Source organism: Limulus polyphemus, unplaced genomic scaffold (genome assembly GCF_000517525.1).
Source record: "Limulus polyphemus unplaced genomic scaffold, Limulus_polyphemus-2.1.2 Scaffold2772, whole genome shotgun sequence".
In the NCBI taxonomy this organism is placed as follows: Eukaryota; Metazoa; Arthropoda; class Merostomata; order Xiphosura; family Limulidae; genus Limulus; species Limulus polyphemus.
In genome coordinates, this window is record NW_013668382.1 from 116,469 (window position 1) to 132,509 (window position 16,041).

The following is a 16,041-nucleotide window of genomic DNA, read 5'->3' on the forward strand; positions in this document are numbered from 1 at the left end:
TTTAAGTTTATTACACTTCATATGTGATCCTTTGTGCTAACTCTTTTATCAAGAAGAAGTTATAAAGATAGACTTAATTATTACTATTGTAATACCAGAAGTATAAGAAATGAAATAGATGACTTTCAGGCACTGGTAGGAATGGAGAATTTTGATATAATGGGAATAACTGAAACATGGTTAAGTATAGATGATTTTGATGACAGAAATTTCTTTGAAATACAGGGTTACAGAATATTTAATTGTATAGAGTATTAAAGAGAAGGGGAGGAGTGGCTTTATATGTAAAATGTGTGTTACATCCTGTTGAAGTTGAGGATATCAAAGAAAATACAAAAGGGATTAAATCCAGTTGGGTTTCTATTAGCAGATATAAAAGGAAAAATATTTTAGTGGGAAGTTAGTGACCAGCAGATGGTACTGATGAATTTAGTGAGAACCTTTACAATGAGATAAAGATTCAGCTGTTAATGAGGTCATAATTATGGGTGATTTTAATATAGACTGGGAAATGCTAGTCACACCATGAGGGAAAGAGGTTTTGGAAACTGTTCAAGATAAATACATTCCTTATAAAAAGAAAAGGGTGGCTGCAAGTAAAAAACCGAGTTGGGTCACAAAGGCTATATAAAAGCATCACAAATTTAAGAATTTTATATTGACTGGTATGACAGGATATTTAGAAGATTATAGAAGATCAAAGAAATTTGTCAAAGAGGAAATTAGAGCATCAAAAATGATATTTGAAAAAAAGGTTGGCTGAAAATGTAAAAATTAACAGTAAGGATTTCTTTAAGTACATTAATGGTAAACAAATGTTAGGTTTGGGATAGGACACTTGAGGGATGATAAAGGAAGTCTTGTACCTGATGATTATGAGATGGCTAGGTTATTAAATTTTGCTTTTTCTTCAGTTTTTATTAATGAAGATTTAAGCAGTATTCCTCATCTTGAACAGTTAATAGATGACAACAATATGCATTAATTCGGAGCTTTTTAAGAACAAATTGGAAAGTTTAAAAAATGATAAGGCTTCTGGGTCAGATAATATTTCCCCAATGGTTTTGAAGTATGTTAAGGATTAATATGTGAACCACATGCTACTATTTTTGTAAGTCCTTGAATAGTGGGCAGATGCCAAAGGATTGGAAGTTAGCTAATGTCACTCCTCCTTTTAAGGGAGGTAATAAAAATTGGCCCAGTAATTATAGGCCTATTAGTCTTACATCTATTGTGGGAAAAGTTTTGAAAAGTCTAATAAAAGATGCTTTGCAAAGTCATTTAACAAAGTTTAGAATTTTATCTGATAGTCAAAATAATTTCACTAAGAGAAAATCTTGCTTTAAAATTCTTTTGACATTATTTAAAAAGGCTTATGTAGAAGAGAGTAAAGGTATAGATTTGATGTATTTGGATTTTCAGAAAGCATTTGACAAAGTGCCACATAAATGGCTTATAAAAAAAATATCTCTTTAGGTATGGGGGATAAGTTAGCTAATTGGATAGAAGGGTTGCTGTGGGTTATTATAAATGGAGTTCAGCCAAACCAGATTTATGTCACAAGTGGGGTACTTCAGGGCTCAGTCTTAGGACCTTTGCTCTTTTTGATTACTTCAATGACATAGATGAACGAATGGTCAATAAGTTACATAAATTTGCAGGTGATATTAAGGTCTTGGATGTTGCTAGCTGTGAAGAAGATGCTGCTGATTTTCAAAAGGATTTAGATCATTTGGTGAGTTGGGCACATAAATGGTAGATGGGTTTTAATTAAAATAAATGCAAGATAATGCATGTGGGTTATCATAATTTAGATTAAAAATATAATTTGAATGGGAATAACCTTAACAGTGTCATAAAAAAGGGATCTTGGTGTAATGGTTGATCAGTATTTTAAGCCATTCAAGCAGTGTGCTGTTGCTAGTGGTAGGGCAAATAGGATTTTAAGTTGTAGCTACAGAAATATTGAATACAAGTCTAAAGGTTATAATTTCATTATATAGGTCACTGGTTAGGCCACAATAGGAGTGTTGTCTTCAGTCTTGGGCTCCCTACCTTAGGAAGGACACTGAATTGTTGGAAAGGGTTCAGAGAAGGGTTACTAGAATGATGCCTGGGATGGAAGGGTTATCATATGAGGAGAGATTAAGATATCTGAAACTGTTTTCTCTTGAAAAAAGAAGAGTTAGAGGGAATCTGACTGAGGTGTATAAAATTATAAAGGGAGCTGATAGTATTGATGCATCACCTTTTTTCATATTTAACAGTGAGAATAGTAGAACTAGGGGACACAAGTATACATTTTGGCAGGGTAGGAGTCATCTTCAGCTAACAAAGTTTTATTTTTCTAAGAGGGTGGTTGGCCTTTGTAACTGGTTGCTTTCAGATGTTGTGTGGGCAGTAAATTTAAGTGACTTTAAGAGAAAGTTTGATAACTATATGAATGATATGGGTTGGCTTTAAGATTTTTATTTTATTTTATTTATATATACATAGTTTTAGTTTAGTTTTGAGGATGGGATGGTCGAGTTTGTCAAATAGGTCCCTTGTTGTCCCTAAACATTATGTTAAATATTATGTTACTTCCACCTCTTTTATGATGGATGAATACATGCATTTTAATCATATGACATTTATCATGCCCGCCATTGGCACAGCAGTATGTCTGCAGACTTACAACATTAGAAACTGGGTTTCGATACCCGTGGTGGGCAGAGAACAGATAGCCCATTGTGTAGCTTTGTGTTTTACTTCAAACAAACAAACAAACATTTATCATACATCACATATTACTAAAGAATTAATAATATTAATATTAGTGTCCAATTTTTGTTAGAAGTGGGGGAGCAGGAGAGTCCTGAACCCCTCCAATAAAATAACTTACTTTATTGTAACTTGCAGCTACTACTGAAAATAATTCAAACAAAATTGCAATTTAATATAACACAGATGTGTTAGAGAAAAAAATCAGTCTCACTGTATTTTAACTTCATACAGTAAATTATTAAGCTAAACACAATTTTCAATTATATTTTTTAACTGGGAACAGTCATATTTTAAAATAATCACTATATACAATTAAATGTTGGTTATTTCTTTAACACATCTGTCTTATTGAAAATTTACACAAGTGTCATGTTAATCTTAATTAATATATTACAGTTTACAAATCATAGATTCATGGAAACAGGACCTGTAACCCCTTATTTTTAGTAAACTTTCTGAAACGTTTTTTTTTTCTTTCATGATTGAGCCCCTCCAAAATTTACTTGTTTCTTCTGCTACATTCAGTGTAACAGCAGAAACTCCATAATCTCAGCAGTTTCAGAAGACAAATATTCTTTCATCAGTGTTTGTTTAACTGTGAATCATACATTCTCGGAAATTATGTTTTCAAAGTATCATCAGAGATATCTACCTCACAGAAACCAAAGTTTATAATAATGTGTTTTCTTGGTAATGATCAGAATAAACCACATAAGAATAGTCCTCTTCTTCAATTTACAATAGATCTTTATGGTTTCACTTGTATTAGATAACTCATTATATTTCTAGAATGGACTTACCAACCACTGTAACATAAACAGAAGCAGAATCTCTTCCTGAACTATTCATAGCCATTACTGTATACTGGCCACTGTCAGATCGAGTAGTTCGTCGAACAGTTAGTTTGGTATTGTACTCTTCGTTTTCAATTTGCCTATGTTTATCAGGCTTGAGAATGTCATCATTCAGGTTCCATGTTACTGTAGGAGGTGGTTCACCAGAAATATTGACATCAAACTTGATCAAAAGTCCAGCTTTAACAGTCACATCTTTAAGGTTCTTTCGATCAATGACGGGAGCCACTGAAACATGTATATATTGTTATGAATATTTTGAAATTATGCACTTTTATTACAATAATAACATTTAAAGTTCTTAAATAAACAAAGGTGAAGTGGATAGCAACTTCTGTCTTTCAAAATGTCTTCCCTTCCATCTCTGCTACTTGAACTAGACAGCTGCTGCTCATTTGGATAGCAACATTCGTCTTTCAAAATGTCTTCCTTTCCATCTCTGCTACTTGAACTAGATAGTTCCTGCCCATTTGGATAGCAACATTCGTCTTTCAAAATGTCTTCCTTTCCATCTCTGCTGCTTGAACTAGGCCACTTCAACTTTGTTTATTATGAAGGCTCTGCCTAAATCATCTATAAATGAATATTCAATGCTGTTTTTGTTTTATCTGAAGCACATAACCTTTAAACTATCAACAAATTTGGAAAAAGAAAGTTTAAACATTAAACATTTTACAGGTATACAATATCACCATTTCAAACAAATACAAAATGTAATTTTAAACCAATGTATCTATAATGTATAAATAAACTTGCAATACAAAAAAGAGAAGAATTGTTACTCTACTTATTCTACTTTTAAGGAGTAGATTATGAAAATTTTAGGTTATACAGCCAAATCCCAGTTACAATGTTACATGAATCACAGCTAATTTCTAGTTATAATATAATATGAATAAAGCTATTTCTCAGTTAGTGTTATATTATTTTCAGCCAAATCCTAGTCATAATGTTATACTAATCATGGCTAAATCAAAAATGTATCTTAAATGACTCAGATTAACCTTGATAAAATAGAACTAATGTGCATAAATCTGAAAGACAGTAATATAATAAGCTATGTTAGGTTAAAAATGGCATGATTTGATCCTACTAACATAAAAGGATGCAGTACGTACACCTGAAAAACAGTTAAATAACAAACCAAGTTACAAAATTCTTAAAGCACTTACAGAAACGAGGTTTGGCAACAACTGGTTTTGAAGCTTTACTAGGTTCACCAGGTCCAGCCTTATTAACTGCAATCACACGGAACTCGTACTCTTTTCCCTCCTCTAGGAAAGGAGCAGTTCCTTTACACACATCTCCTGGTACTTCAGCAGCTTTCTCCCATACTGAACTGCCTTTCTTACTCTTTTCAATAATGTAATGAGTAATGGGGGTACCACCATCTCTGTCGGGAGTCTTCCATTTTAGATCTACGTGGTCTCTATTCCAGTCTGTTGCTTCAGGACGTCCTGGTTCACCAGGTGGATCTAGACCAGAATAAAGCATTTTCAATTATATCATTTTATATTCTTTTTATACCTGTTTCTTAAGTTTAAAGTTGAAAAGTACCAGCTTTTTGGAGTAATAAATCACTCAAAGTTGTCATAATTTAAAAGAAAATATATCCTTGAAAACTTGAATTGAGCTTGTTACTTAACACAGTACTCTGATCTGAGCTACAAACATATCTCCATGAAAGATAGAAAACTTGAACTGAGCTTGTTACTTAACACAGTACTCTGATCTGAGCCACAAACACATCTCCATGAAAGATAGAAAGCTTGAATTGAGCTTGTTACTTAACACAGTACTCTGATCTGAGCTACAAACATTTCTCCATGGCACAGAAAACTTGAATTGAGCTTGTTACTTAACACATTACTCTGATCTGAGCTACAAACGTATCTCCATGAAAGATAGAAAGCTTGAATTGAGCTTGTTACTTAACACAGTACTCTGATCTGAGCTACAAACATTTCTCCATGGCAGGAAATAATAAATTGTTCAGACATTTGCAGACACTATAAGTAGTCATATGCATTGTACAATGTGATGATTGTGACATGCCAGACACCACTGATGCAGCTTTTAACAAATGGTCTTTCATTCGGCTAAGTAACTTGGGAGAAGCTTGTGAAATGGGCTCTTGTATGATTTATGTAGAACTCAACCCATATGAATTACCTTGTTTACATCTCCAAGAGAAGTTTCTACTTCAGCTGGAACAGACTTCTGGTGAAAAGCTGTTTAACTTTTTTTCACTACTTCTGGTGTGCAGCTGAGAGCTAGACATGTAGTAGCCTATTTTCTTACTCTTGCTTTACCATTACTGGTGAACACAACAAATATCCCTTTCCTCAAAATGTTAAAATAATTAAATAATCATGGAGTAGGAGAACATTGTGCCAGAAAGTGATGTAATCCTCCACAGTGGGTCAATTTTAGGTCCGTGCTACACTTGAAAATCATCACACCTGACTTGTAACAAGAGGATGAAGACTTTTAATGTGTAGGTCACAGACCATGGGAATGGCCATAGAGGTGATTGAACATGCTAATTGTCACCAGTAACTGTGAAAAACCATAAGCAATTCATATGAAAACACTAAACAATATAATTAAAAGGATTTAGATTGCATCATATATATAGGTTTTTTTATAATTTCAAAACTACTACAAATAATCACCAGTAAACATGAAAGCTTATTCTGACTCTTTTTACATTTCTTAGTAGAAAACACATTGGTATGTCACTTAGCATGAAAAGTATCCTTTTCATATTTTCTTTAATCTTTGTACAGTTTCTGTGTTTATTGCAAGTAAATGAGTAGTGCACCAACTAATTTTTTTTATTTACAATATACTGGCATGCAAGTGCTTTGGATTTACTTTGATTAAACTTTTAATGTATCATCTATGGTAAACATTTTGTGTTATAATGGAAAACTCTACAAGGATGTGATTTCCCAGCCCCTCAGTGTAAAGCCTGCACTAGTAATAACAATTACCTAACAGGTCAGTTATACCTATTCATCTACAAAGTACTTTTATTAAGAAAACCAATGTCAACAAACTGTGTAATCTGATATGTTTTCTTTCCCAGAAAACATATTTCACCAAGTTACCAACTGTATCTGCAGTTGTCATCTTTAAACAGATGTCCTGAACTAACAGAACACAAGATGTCTAAAATTAAAATGTAAATGAAAAGAGTTAGAGTTGTTGAGAATGATATGGCAAGTAAGGAATGTTCCAAATAAAATCTTAGTCGGACAGAAGCTGCCTGTGGATGAAATGCCAGGAAATCCATAAGTTGCTTTCAATGAGAAATAGCCTGGATATGTAATGCCATTGACTCCACCCACCATGGAGACCTACAAGAAGAACTACTACACTATCATACCAGTACAGTGGAGCCACACCAGGGTTTCCTGGATATTATACCCAAACACCAACACCAAACATAAAATCCACAACACCTGTTGAGGATGTCCAATAGTGGCAATTGGTTTACTCTAGCCACATAGGACTAGCCTAATGACAATCAAAGAGCCACCTGAGGCCATCTGTCTACAGGAATCCAAGGCCAAAGTGGTATATTGCAATGCCCCCAACACCAAATTACCAGGGTCCTCTCCTCCCATTCATAGGTTGCCATGCACAGCAAACACATAGGTAAATGTCTGTATCCCAGAGAGGATAAACTGTACAAACAGAATGCTCTCTAGGAAGTCCTCTCACCAAATACAGGAATCCATGTCAAAAGGATTGTTAAGGGAATTGATAGTGTTGATGCACCATCTTTATTCATGCTTAATGGTGAGAATGGTAAACTTTGGGGACACAAATATGAATTTTGGCATGGTAGGAGTCATTTTCAGTTAAGACAGCTTTAATTTTTCTAACAGCGAGGTTTGCCTTTGGAATGGGTGGCCTTCAAATGTGGTAGATGCAGTTAATTTAAGGAAGTTTTAAGGAAGGCTATATATATATAGGAATGATAAGGGCTGGGTTTTAGTGTTTTATTTTAATTTTAAGTATCAGTTTAGTGGATTGGATGGTCTAGAAAGACTAACAAATATTTTGTCCTTAAATTATACGTATATATGTGTGTGTGTGTGTCTATACAAATATATATGTTTATATATTCTGTAGCCTTTGTTTGGTGAGAAGTAATCTGAACATGTAATAACAACATTTCATTAATTTTGTTTCTGATTTTACTCACAGCAGATAGAAGAATCTAAAATGTAACACTTTATAAAACAAATTTTGACTCACCGTAGGGATCTTTAATGACAATGGGAGCTATAGTTTCCAGAGGTTCTGATTCTCCTTCCTTATTCACAGCTTTAACTCGGAACTGGTGAGACTTTCCTGGTGTTAGCCCACTAGCTTCAGCCTCTGGAACATGGCTCTTACAAAGATGCCTCCAGGATCCAATATCTGGATCCAGTTTTTCAACAGTATAATGGTCAATAATCTCTCCTCCATCATCTTTAGGCTTATTCCATTGTAATTTACAACCATGCTTATGGATGTCACTAACTTCCAAGGGACCTTCAGGTTTTCCTGGTTTAGCTAAAACATTAAATCAACGAAATTAACTTTAGAAATTCATTTAAACTGGCAACATCAAAGATCACAAGTCAGTACTATAAAATGACTACAAGAACATTTAAAATATTTTTCAACTAACCAAAAACACATGCACCACTGCTTTTATGTGGTGAACAGCTAAAGCTTTTTATAATTTTTTATCTCAACACAATTAATGAAGAACAAATCATGTTTTTTTACATAAACAAAATAACTAATAAGATCAAAGATCTAGTATTATAAACTTTTAAAAATGATATAAAGTAATGTTTCAACGAGCATTATTTCTTACATTACACTATCAAACAATATATTAAAACATATTCAACAAACCCAAGACAGTAACTTCAACTTCAGCTTCATCTTGGCCATACTGGTTGACTGCTACTATGTGGTAGATTCCCGAATCCTTCCGCTGAGACTTGTCACAAGTCAGTTTACTATTGTATGGAACATTTGTGATGGTTATATTAGGTCCTTCTGTCACAGGTTTGTCCTTAAGTTTCCATGTGACTGTTGGAGATGGCTCACCAATAATCTTAACGTCATATTCAAATGGCTGGCCAGCTTTAATAGTGATTGGTCTCAAGCTACGTCGTTCAATCTTAGGGAGTACTAGAAAAGACAATTTATTATTAAATTCGTTTCTTTATATACATATATATATATCACTATCAAATGACATAAAATCAAAAAGCTTCTATGATTTAAAAAAATACATTACCTATTTTACTTACGTTCATGTAGCTCAAAATGTATTTTTGTAGTTTTTAAAACATTCACAACAGATAGTGTCTCCAGAGGCTCAGCAGTAAGTCTGAGAGCTTGTAATGCTAAAAATCAGGTTTTGATATTTGCAGTGGGCACAGAAAAATTGTCCAATGTGTAGCTTTGCACTTAACACAAGAAACAAACATCAGATTGTGACAATTATGGTAATGTTATCAAACTGGGTCTAGAAGACATATAATAGTAAGTAGAGTATTTATATAAACTGTAATAAATACTTTACTTATTCTTTTACATAAACTGAGTCTTTCAAAATAAGATGGTCAGATTTAAATTCCTTTCAGAACATATTCCTATACTTTTAATAAACTATAATCAGGTCAGTAACAACAAGATTTATACAAAATATAAATAGCAATAAAGAAAAAGGGTATATTTGTCAAACACCACAAAATTTATTGTAAATACCACATATTATAACCCATGTTTCTGTGAAGATTACTCTTCAGCAATCATAGCTAGTTGGAATAAAGAGTGACCAAAGCTAAGTATTCTAGTCTGGTGTAACAAATTAATGAACTTATAAAATGTTTTGTAGAGATAAATCAGTATTATATCAACCCATTCACTGCAGCTGGGACATATATTTCCAGTGCTCCCCCCCACTGCGACTGGGACAAATGTTTCCCATTGTCGATGCTATTTATGACTTCTTTTGCTGCATTCAAGTTCATCATCTTGACTATCATCACTAGATGGAGAGCTAGCATCCTCTTATCTCATTACCTCTTCATCATCATCATCATGCATTTGAACACCACTTGACTCACTTTCACTATCTTCTAAGCTATCTGAGTCAAGTACATTAAGCATACTTAAACTGTAATTAGGTTTACTACCCGCCACTCTAGCAGTGGTGGCACTTAGCTGTATATTCTGCTTAGGCATCTTGTTGGTTACTGTGAGGCCGAGTGGAAAACATTGAGGAAAACCATATATTAACATTTGGTGGGATGCCAATAAATATTTTCCAACTATTTCACTCCCATATGTCATGTGCTACAATTTTGAATGACAACAGGAAACATTTGTCCCAGATGCAGTGTGAGGAGGTGGGAGCACTGGGAAATATATGTCCCAGCCACAGTAAAAGGGTTAAAACAAGTAAGTTAATGAAATTCAAACCAATTACTTAATGATATTAAAACCAGTAACTTAATGAAATTAAAACAATTACTTAAAGATATTAAAACCTGCAATATAATGCTATTAAAATCACCAATGTATAGATAATAGAATTAGTAACTTAATGACATTAAAACTAGTTACTTTATCATATTAAACTAGTAACTTAATGCATACAATATGAAGCTATAGTAGCACTTATGAATGAAAACAAATCCTTACATTTTCTAGGCTTAGCAACAACTGGTTTTGTGGTCTCACTTGGGTCACCAGGTCCTGCAGCATTTACAGCTCGAACACGGAACTGGTAGGTGTCGCCAGGAATCAGATCTTGTACGCGACCTTCACACACATTACCATCAATTACTGCTGCTTTTGCCCAGCGTGTTTCAAACTTTTCTTTTCTTTCAATTATATAACTCTTTACTGGAGCACCACCATCTTTGAAAGGTGGAGCCCACTTAAGATCCATATGTTCTTTATCCCAGTCCTTAATTTCAGGTGTTCCTGGTTGACCTGGAGGATCTTTGTTATAGATGAAAAAGCTTGGTTTGAGTACTATACATTCAAATATGTTTTAAAAGACACTATGATCTTAAATAACAGGTAATCTACTATTACACCTGAAATCTAAAAAGTAATATGAATTATGAAACATTTAATAATTTTCTTAAAATCTTATTCTGTTCTGTTCTTATAATATTTAAAGATTCAGTAATATAGTGTTTTAACTATGAAACTGCTACAGAAGTTATAATTTTCCTGTACTGAAAATGTATTTCCAATAGCTCCCCTCACAAGATTAGCTATTCTCATCCAGTGCTGCCCTTTATATGCAAATTTTTTCTTTATGCATGCCACAAGCCTTCTGCTACCCCCCCCTATTGGAATCAAATGATTCCAACATGTCTCTCATGTAAATCATCATGTGTCAGTTCTCCACCATGACGCATGTGACTCCTTCTATACGCCTCTACCGAACCATCAATTTAAGGTTTGCAGAAGACTGGACGAAAGTGGGAAGTGTGAGGGAACTACCTATTGGAAATACATTTTCAGTATAGGAAAATTATAACTTCTGATACTGTACTTCCCTCCGCTCACAAGATTAGCTAGAATCACACATGGATTAGGAGATGGGATTGGTGTGAGGGAATGATAGAAGTACCCCCCAAAAGCATCCCAAGGATACCCCTTGAAATGAGAGATTCAGATCTGAAGATATGATAAGAGGAACCACACCACTTCTGAACCAGGTATACTCTTCACCCATCCATGATATGTGTAGTAGATAAGGGTGGAAAATAGAGAAGCACATCCAAGTGGGAGAGAACTGTGGCAGGATAATGATCCTAACCATGTAAATATATATGTAAATAAATCCCACAAACTATAAAAGTGAGTAAAACAATGGATGTGTCCCTAGGTGTAGAGTGGCTAGGGCACGACGGACCATACTCGATAAGTCAACTACATCCAAAACCCATGCTGCTGGGAACTGATATCCATGTGGGGGGAGGATGAGGATCATACCATCTTCACCTCAAGTTCAAGAGACTGGGGGAATTTATAACCACACTGACTCCTGAGCATGATACATGTTAGCTTTGATCTATCGATCCAGGGACCTGACATCCGGTATCAAAAGATGTCTATAATATAAATCAACTCCCCCAACAACAAAACTGACCGAAACCATCCAAAAAAGCAATAACATCCTTGGAATATAATACATGGAAAGATAGCAAAAAGGACAGAACCAGAAAAATCTCCCTTACCTTCACTGTGACCCACAACACAGAAAGTGTATGATCAAGGGAGGAACATAGACAACCATAAACATGTGTAAGGGCTTATGTTTAATGGTTCTATTCTAAATCCAAAACCCAGCCACGGGATATCGACATCCACGCTGGGGTAGGATGGAGGCTCCCAATAGAGAGATGAACTGCAATTTGTTGTATCACTCCTTTGTGAGTGTATATTGCATATTGGAGGATAGCATGTCATCTACACCTGCAGAACACCACCGCTCTACTCTGCACTGAATGGTTATAGCCATCTTTGTGTGGTACCAATTCAGGAGGGTGCCTCCACGGTCAACCACCCCAGTGGCTTGGAACTGGAAAATGGTAAGGACTCCCATACTCCACTAGGATAGAGGGGGATTGAGAATGTGGTGGAGAGTCTGGAGGAACATCATCACCTGAGACAGTGTAATGGGTGACCACGAAACCCTATTTTGAAAAGCAGACCATTCCAATTTATTCAATACAAAGCATGGTAGGGATGGGCAGCTATCCCCTTCTGCTTTACTCATGCAGTCCATGAATGGTACAGTCCAGAATGGGCAAGTTTATGAAGCAATTAAATTGCAAGGTTATTCACCAACAACAGTGAGCATTGCAAAGCCATGGAAGATAAAGCACAAGTCAACATGGCTGATCAGTGCAGATTTCAAGTTGAAGAATACCCGGTCAAGCACCACTCATCACAGAGCAAGATCCATATAATGAGTAAATGAAGCAAGGGCCCATGAAAGAAAAGAAAAGTATGAATATAAACTTACCCAGTCAAAGTTGCACTGAAGCCTGAAGAATAGCCACAGGTGGAAGACAAAAACCCAACAAAGAAGAACCACAATATTATAGTGTAAGTAATGGGAGACAAATGCATTAGGTGTAGTCCACATGCCTGAATTGTAGAATTTCCTCCAATGGCCAACAAAGACAAGGTGTGAGGGAAAAGGTGAAATGTTGAATTTGATGAGAAGACACCTGGAACAAATATCTGGAGGAAGAAGACAAGGAGGAATAAGCCAATCGAATCCAAAGTTGAACCGAATTTGTGAGGGTAAAAGGGTAAAAATCCAGAACAGAGGAAGACTGGCAAGGGATAAAGAGTTGGACTAGGTACCACAGAAGGAAGCTGTTCGGGCAATATGACAATGATGAGTATGGACCAGACATTGAAGTCTATCTAGATTGGGATGAGGGTAGAGATGAGAAACAGAAGAAAGGGAAATAGGTAAAAAGGAGAAGATAGGTAGGGTGGTAAATTGTAAGTGAAACATCAATGGCAAACAAATAACATCTTCGATGTCCACAGGCTAAGAGGAGAAAAAAATATGTTGTAAGGGAAAGGTGAAACATGGAACACGAGGAAAGTGGTTAAAACAGAGGTAAAGTGAGGGAACAAGTATGGAAATATTCAAGTATGAAAGAGTAGGCCATCTGGGGGGACAGCGGATACAGAAGGAACACATTAACATGGTAAGGACAGGAGAAGCAAAACCTCAACAATATTGGGAAAAACAAAAAGTATGGGATAAGGCAGCCCGATAACCCGAGAGTAAGAAGACTGAAGACCCCCGGTGAAAGGCCATATGAGAAACTCCACCACTCGAGCCACAGAAGGTCAGTCTGCGGAAAATCCCTGTGTCGCAGAATAACTGCAGAAAACTTTCCATTTGTGCTGATACACCTCCATTCAAGAAGGATGTATGGAATGAGATAAAAGGAAAGTTACTCAATGGGAGAAATCTGATCTTCTCGCCAAGGACTGGATAAAAGCCAGACAAAAGACCAAGGACATGAATGGCTGGATGTAGAACCAGTGACCAAAGTTGATGAAGATGGGAGGGAGACAAAGGAAGAGGTAATGGAGGGAAAAGTTGCTGTTGTTGTAATCGTGGAAACTATGGTTGAACTGGCCAATAAGGAGCGATCAGAAGAACTCGACATGGAGTGGTATAGATGAGAGATATCACCAAATTAAATAATCGAATAGGAAAATAAACATAAAGGAATTTGTGGGACCAATCCTGGTTGAAGGCATCAGAAAACATCCAAAGCCCGAGGATGAGGTACCAGGGACCAAAAGAGGGGTAACTTGTGATTGAGGTATGTGGCAAATGCATCTATGTAGGAAGAACCACTTCGTGAGTATACTAAAGACAACCATGAAACTTGAAATAAACAAAAAGGAACATGTCCGAGCACAAGTGCTGCCAAACGAGAAGTGATGATTCAGTAGAGGCATATAATAGAAGTCACATGCGTCATGTGAGTATGTCTCGCTCCTATTGGTGGAGTAGTGATGCATGATGATCTACATGAGAGACATGTTGGAATCATTCGATTCTAAGAGGGGGGGAGCAGAAGACTTGTGGCATGAATGAATAAACAATTTGCATATAAAGGGCAGCATTGGATGAGAATAGCTAATCTTGTGACTGAAGGGAAGTACCATATCAGAAAGTTTTCTGCTCATTTGGATCATGGTTGATGTGGCCACTGGTCATGTCAGAAAGATGGTTGCTATACATAAGCTTTGGATAAGGTTCAAAACAGTAAGAAACTGATTATTATAATTACACAAGAAAGTATTATAAACCAGTATATGGCTCTAAACAAAGTTCGGTATAAAATGTTAGCACTTGTGTCTGTATAAACTTTGTGAAAATAGTTAATAACAGCTAAACTCTAACCACAAACAAGGCCATATCACAAAAATTAAATTTATATTGAAAAACTATATTTCTTAAATTTTATACAATTGTTTATTTCTGTATCAAAGCATTAAACATAATTTAACAATACTGATGTCACAAAATTTTTACAGCATTATAAGGTAGTAATACTTAAAAATGTATTTAAACAAAGTTAACAAAATTGTTTTAGAAAAATGTAATATTTTTTTATATTGAACTAACCAAACGGATCTTTTGCTACAACTGATTTTTCTGCCATCAAAGGTTCAGATTCTCCTTCAGCATTGACAGCTCTTACTCTGAATCTGTATTCATGTCCTATAATTTCAGTAAGAATAACACAAATGATACATACTTATACCATTCTACCAATCTAAATACTGGAGTTCTGCTGTGGAAATACATTCATACATCTAGATATAATTATAAAAACACTGTAATATAAAACTGGTAAACATTTATCATTTAAAATGCCAAAAAATACTAAAACTATGGATTTGAAAAGCATTATGAAGTATTTAATGTATATTCATGAATAGATTCTAATCAGTTTGTTAATTTCACCTGTCACACCTCAGATGTATTTCAAATAAAACAACTATTTAGTTATCACCTTAAGCATTTATTGAATATTGCTAATGTTTTTACTGGTTACTTTTATACTCTATAAGACCATTAGAAATCATGTAGGAAAATGATATACAAAGTTTCAGACACACCTAGAGTTAAGTTACCCTGTTAGAAATCATGAAGGAAAATGATATACAAAGTTTCAGACACACCTGGATTTAAGTTACCCTGTTAGAAATCATGAAGGAAAATGATATACAAAGTTTCAGACACACCTAGAGTTAAGTTACCCTGTTAGAAATCATGAAGGAAAATGATATACAAAGTTTCAGACACACCTGGATTTAATTTACTCTGTTAGGAATCATGAAAGAAAATGATATAAAAAGTTTCAGACACAACTGGAGTTAAGTTACCCTGTTAGGAATCATGAAAGAAAATGATATAAAAAGTTTCAGAAACACATACAGTTAAGTTATCCTGTTAGAAATCATGCAGGAAAATCATATACAAAATTTCAGACACACCTGGAGTTAAGTTACCCTGTTAGAAATCATGCATGAAAATGGCATACAAAGTTTCATTTATATTAGGTCATCAAGAAATTAATGTCGCTTTTTTTTAGATGAAAAAACCCGAACAACTTATATATCAAAACAAAACAATTATTAAATGAAATAGTGTCCATTCTTATCAATGATACTTTTCTATCTTACAACCCAGGTTGTTAATGCCCTGATTAAAGAAATCACTTGGCTTTGAAACAAAAAACATGTTTATGTCCTCTTTAACACCTTCCACATTTGCATATGTTTACACATTAAGGTGGTGTTGCAGTGAACAAAAAAGATGATAATC

General features: G+C 34.9%; 1 protein-coding gene across 1 annotated transcript in view; it reads right to left on the reverse strand.

The window, feature by feature from the left end:
* Nucleotides 1–16,041, reverse strand: part of LOC106467866 (twitchin-like) — a gene marked incomplete at both ends in the record, with an annotated part of 159,370 nt that overhangs the window by 115,929 nt on the left and 27,400 nt on the right. The window contains 6 exon segments of the mRNA XM_013928247.2: nucleotides 3,567–3,848; nucleotides 4,793–5,095; nucleotides 7,890–8,189; nucleotides 8,541–8,822; nucleotides 10,344–10,646; nucleotides 14,836–14,931. Coding sequence (XP_013783701.2) covers nucleotides 3,567–3,848; nucleotides 4,793–5,095; nucleotides 7,890–8,189; nucleotides 8,541–8,822; nucleotides 10,344–10,646; nucleotides 14,836–14,931 — 1,566 coding nt within the window.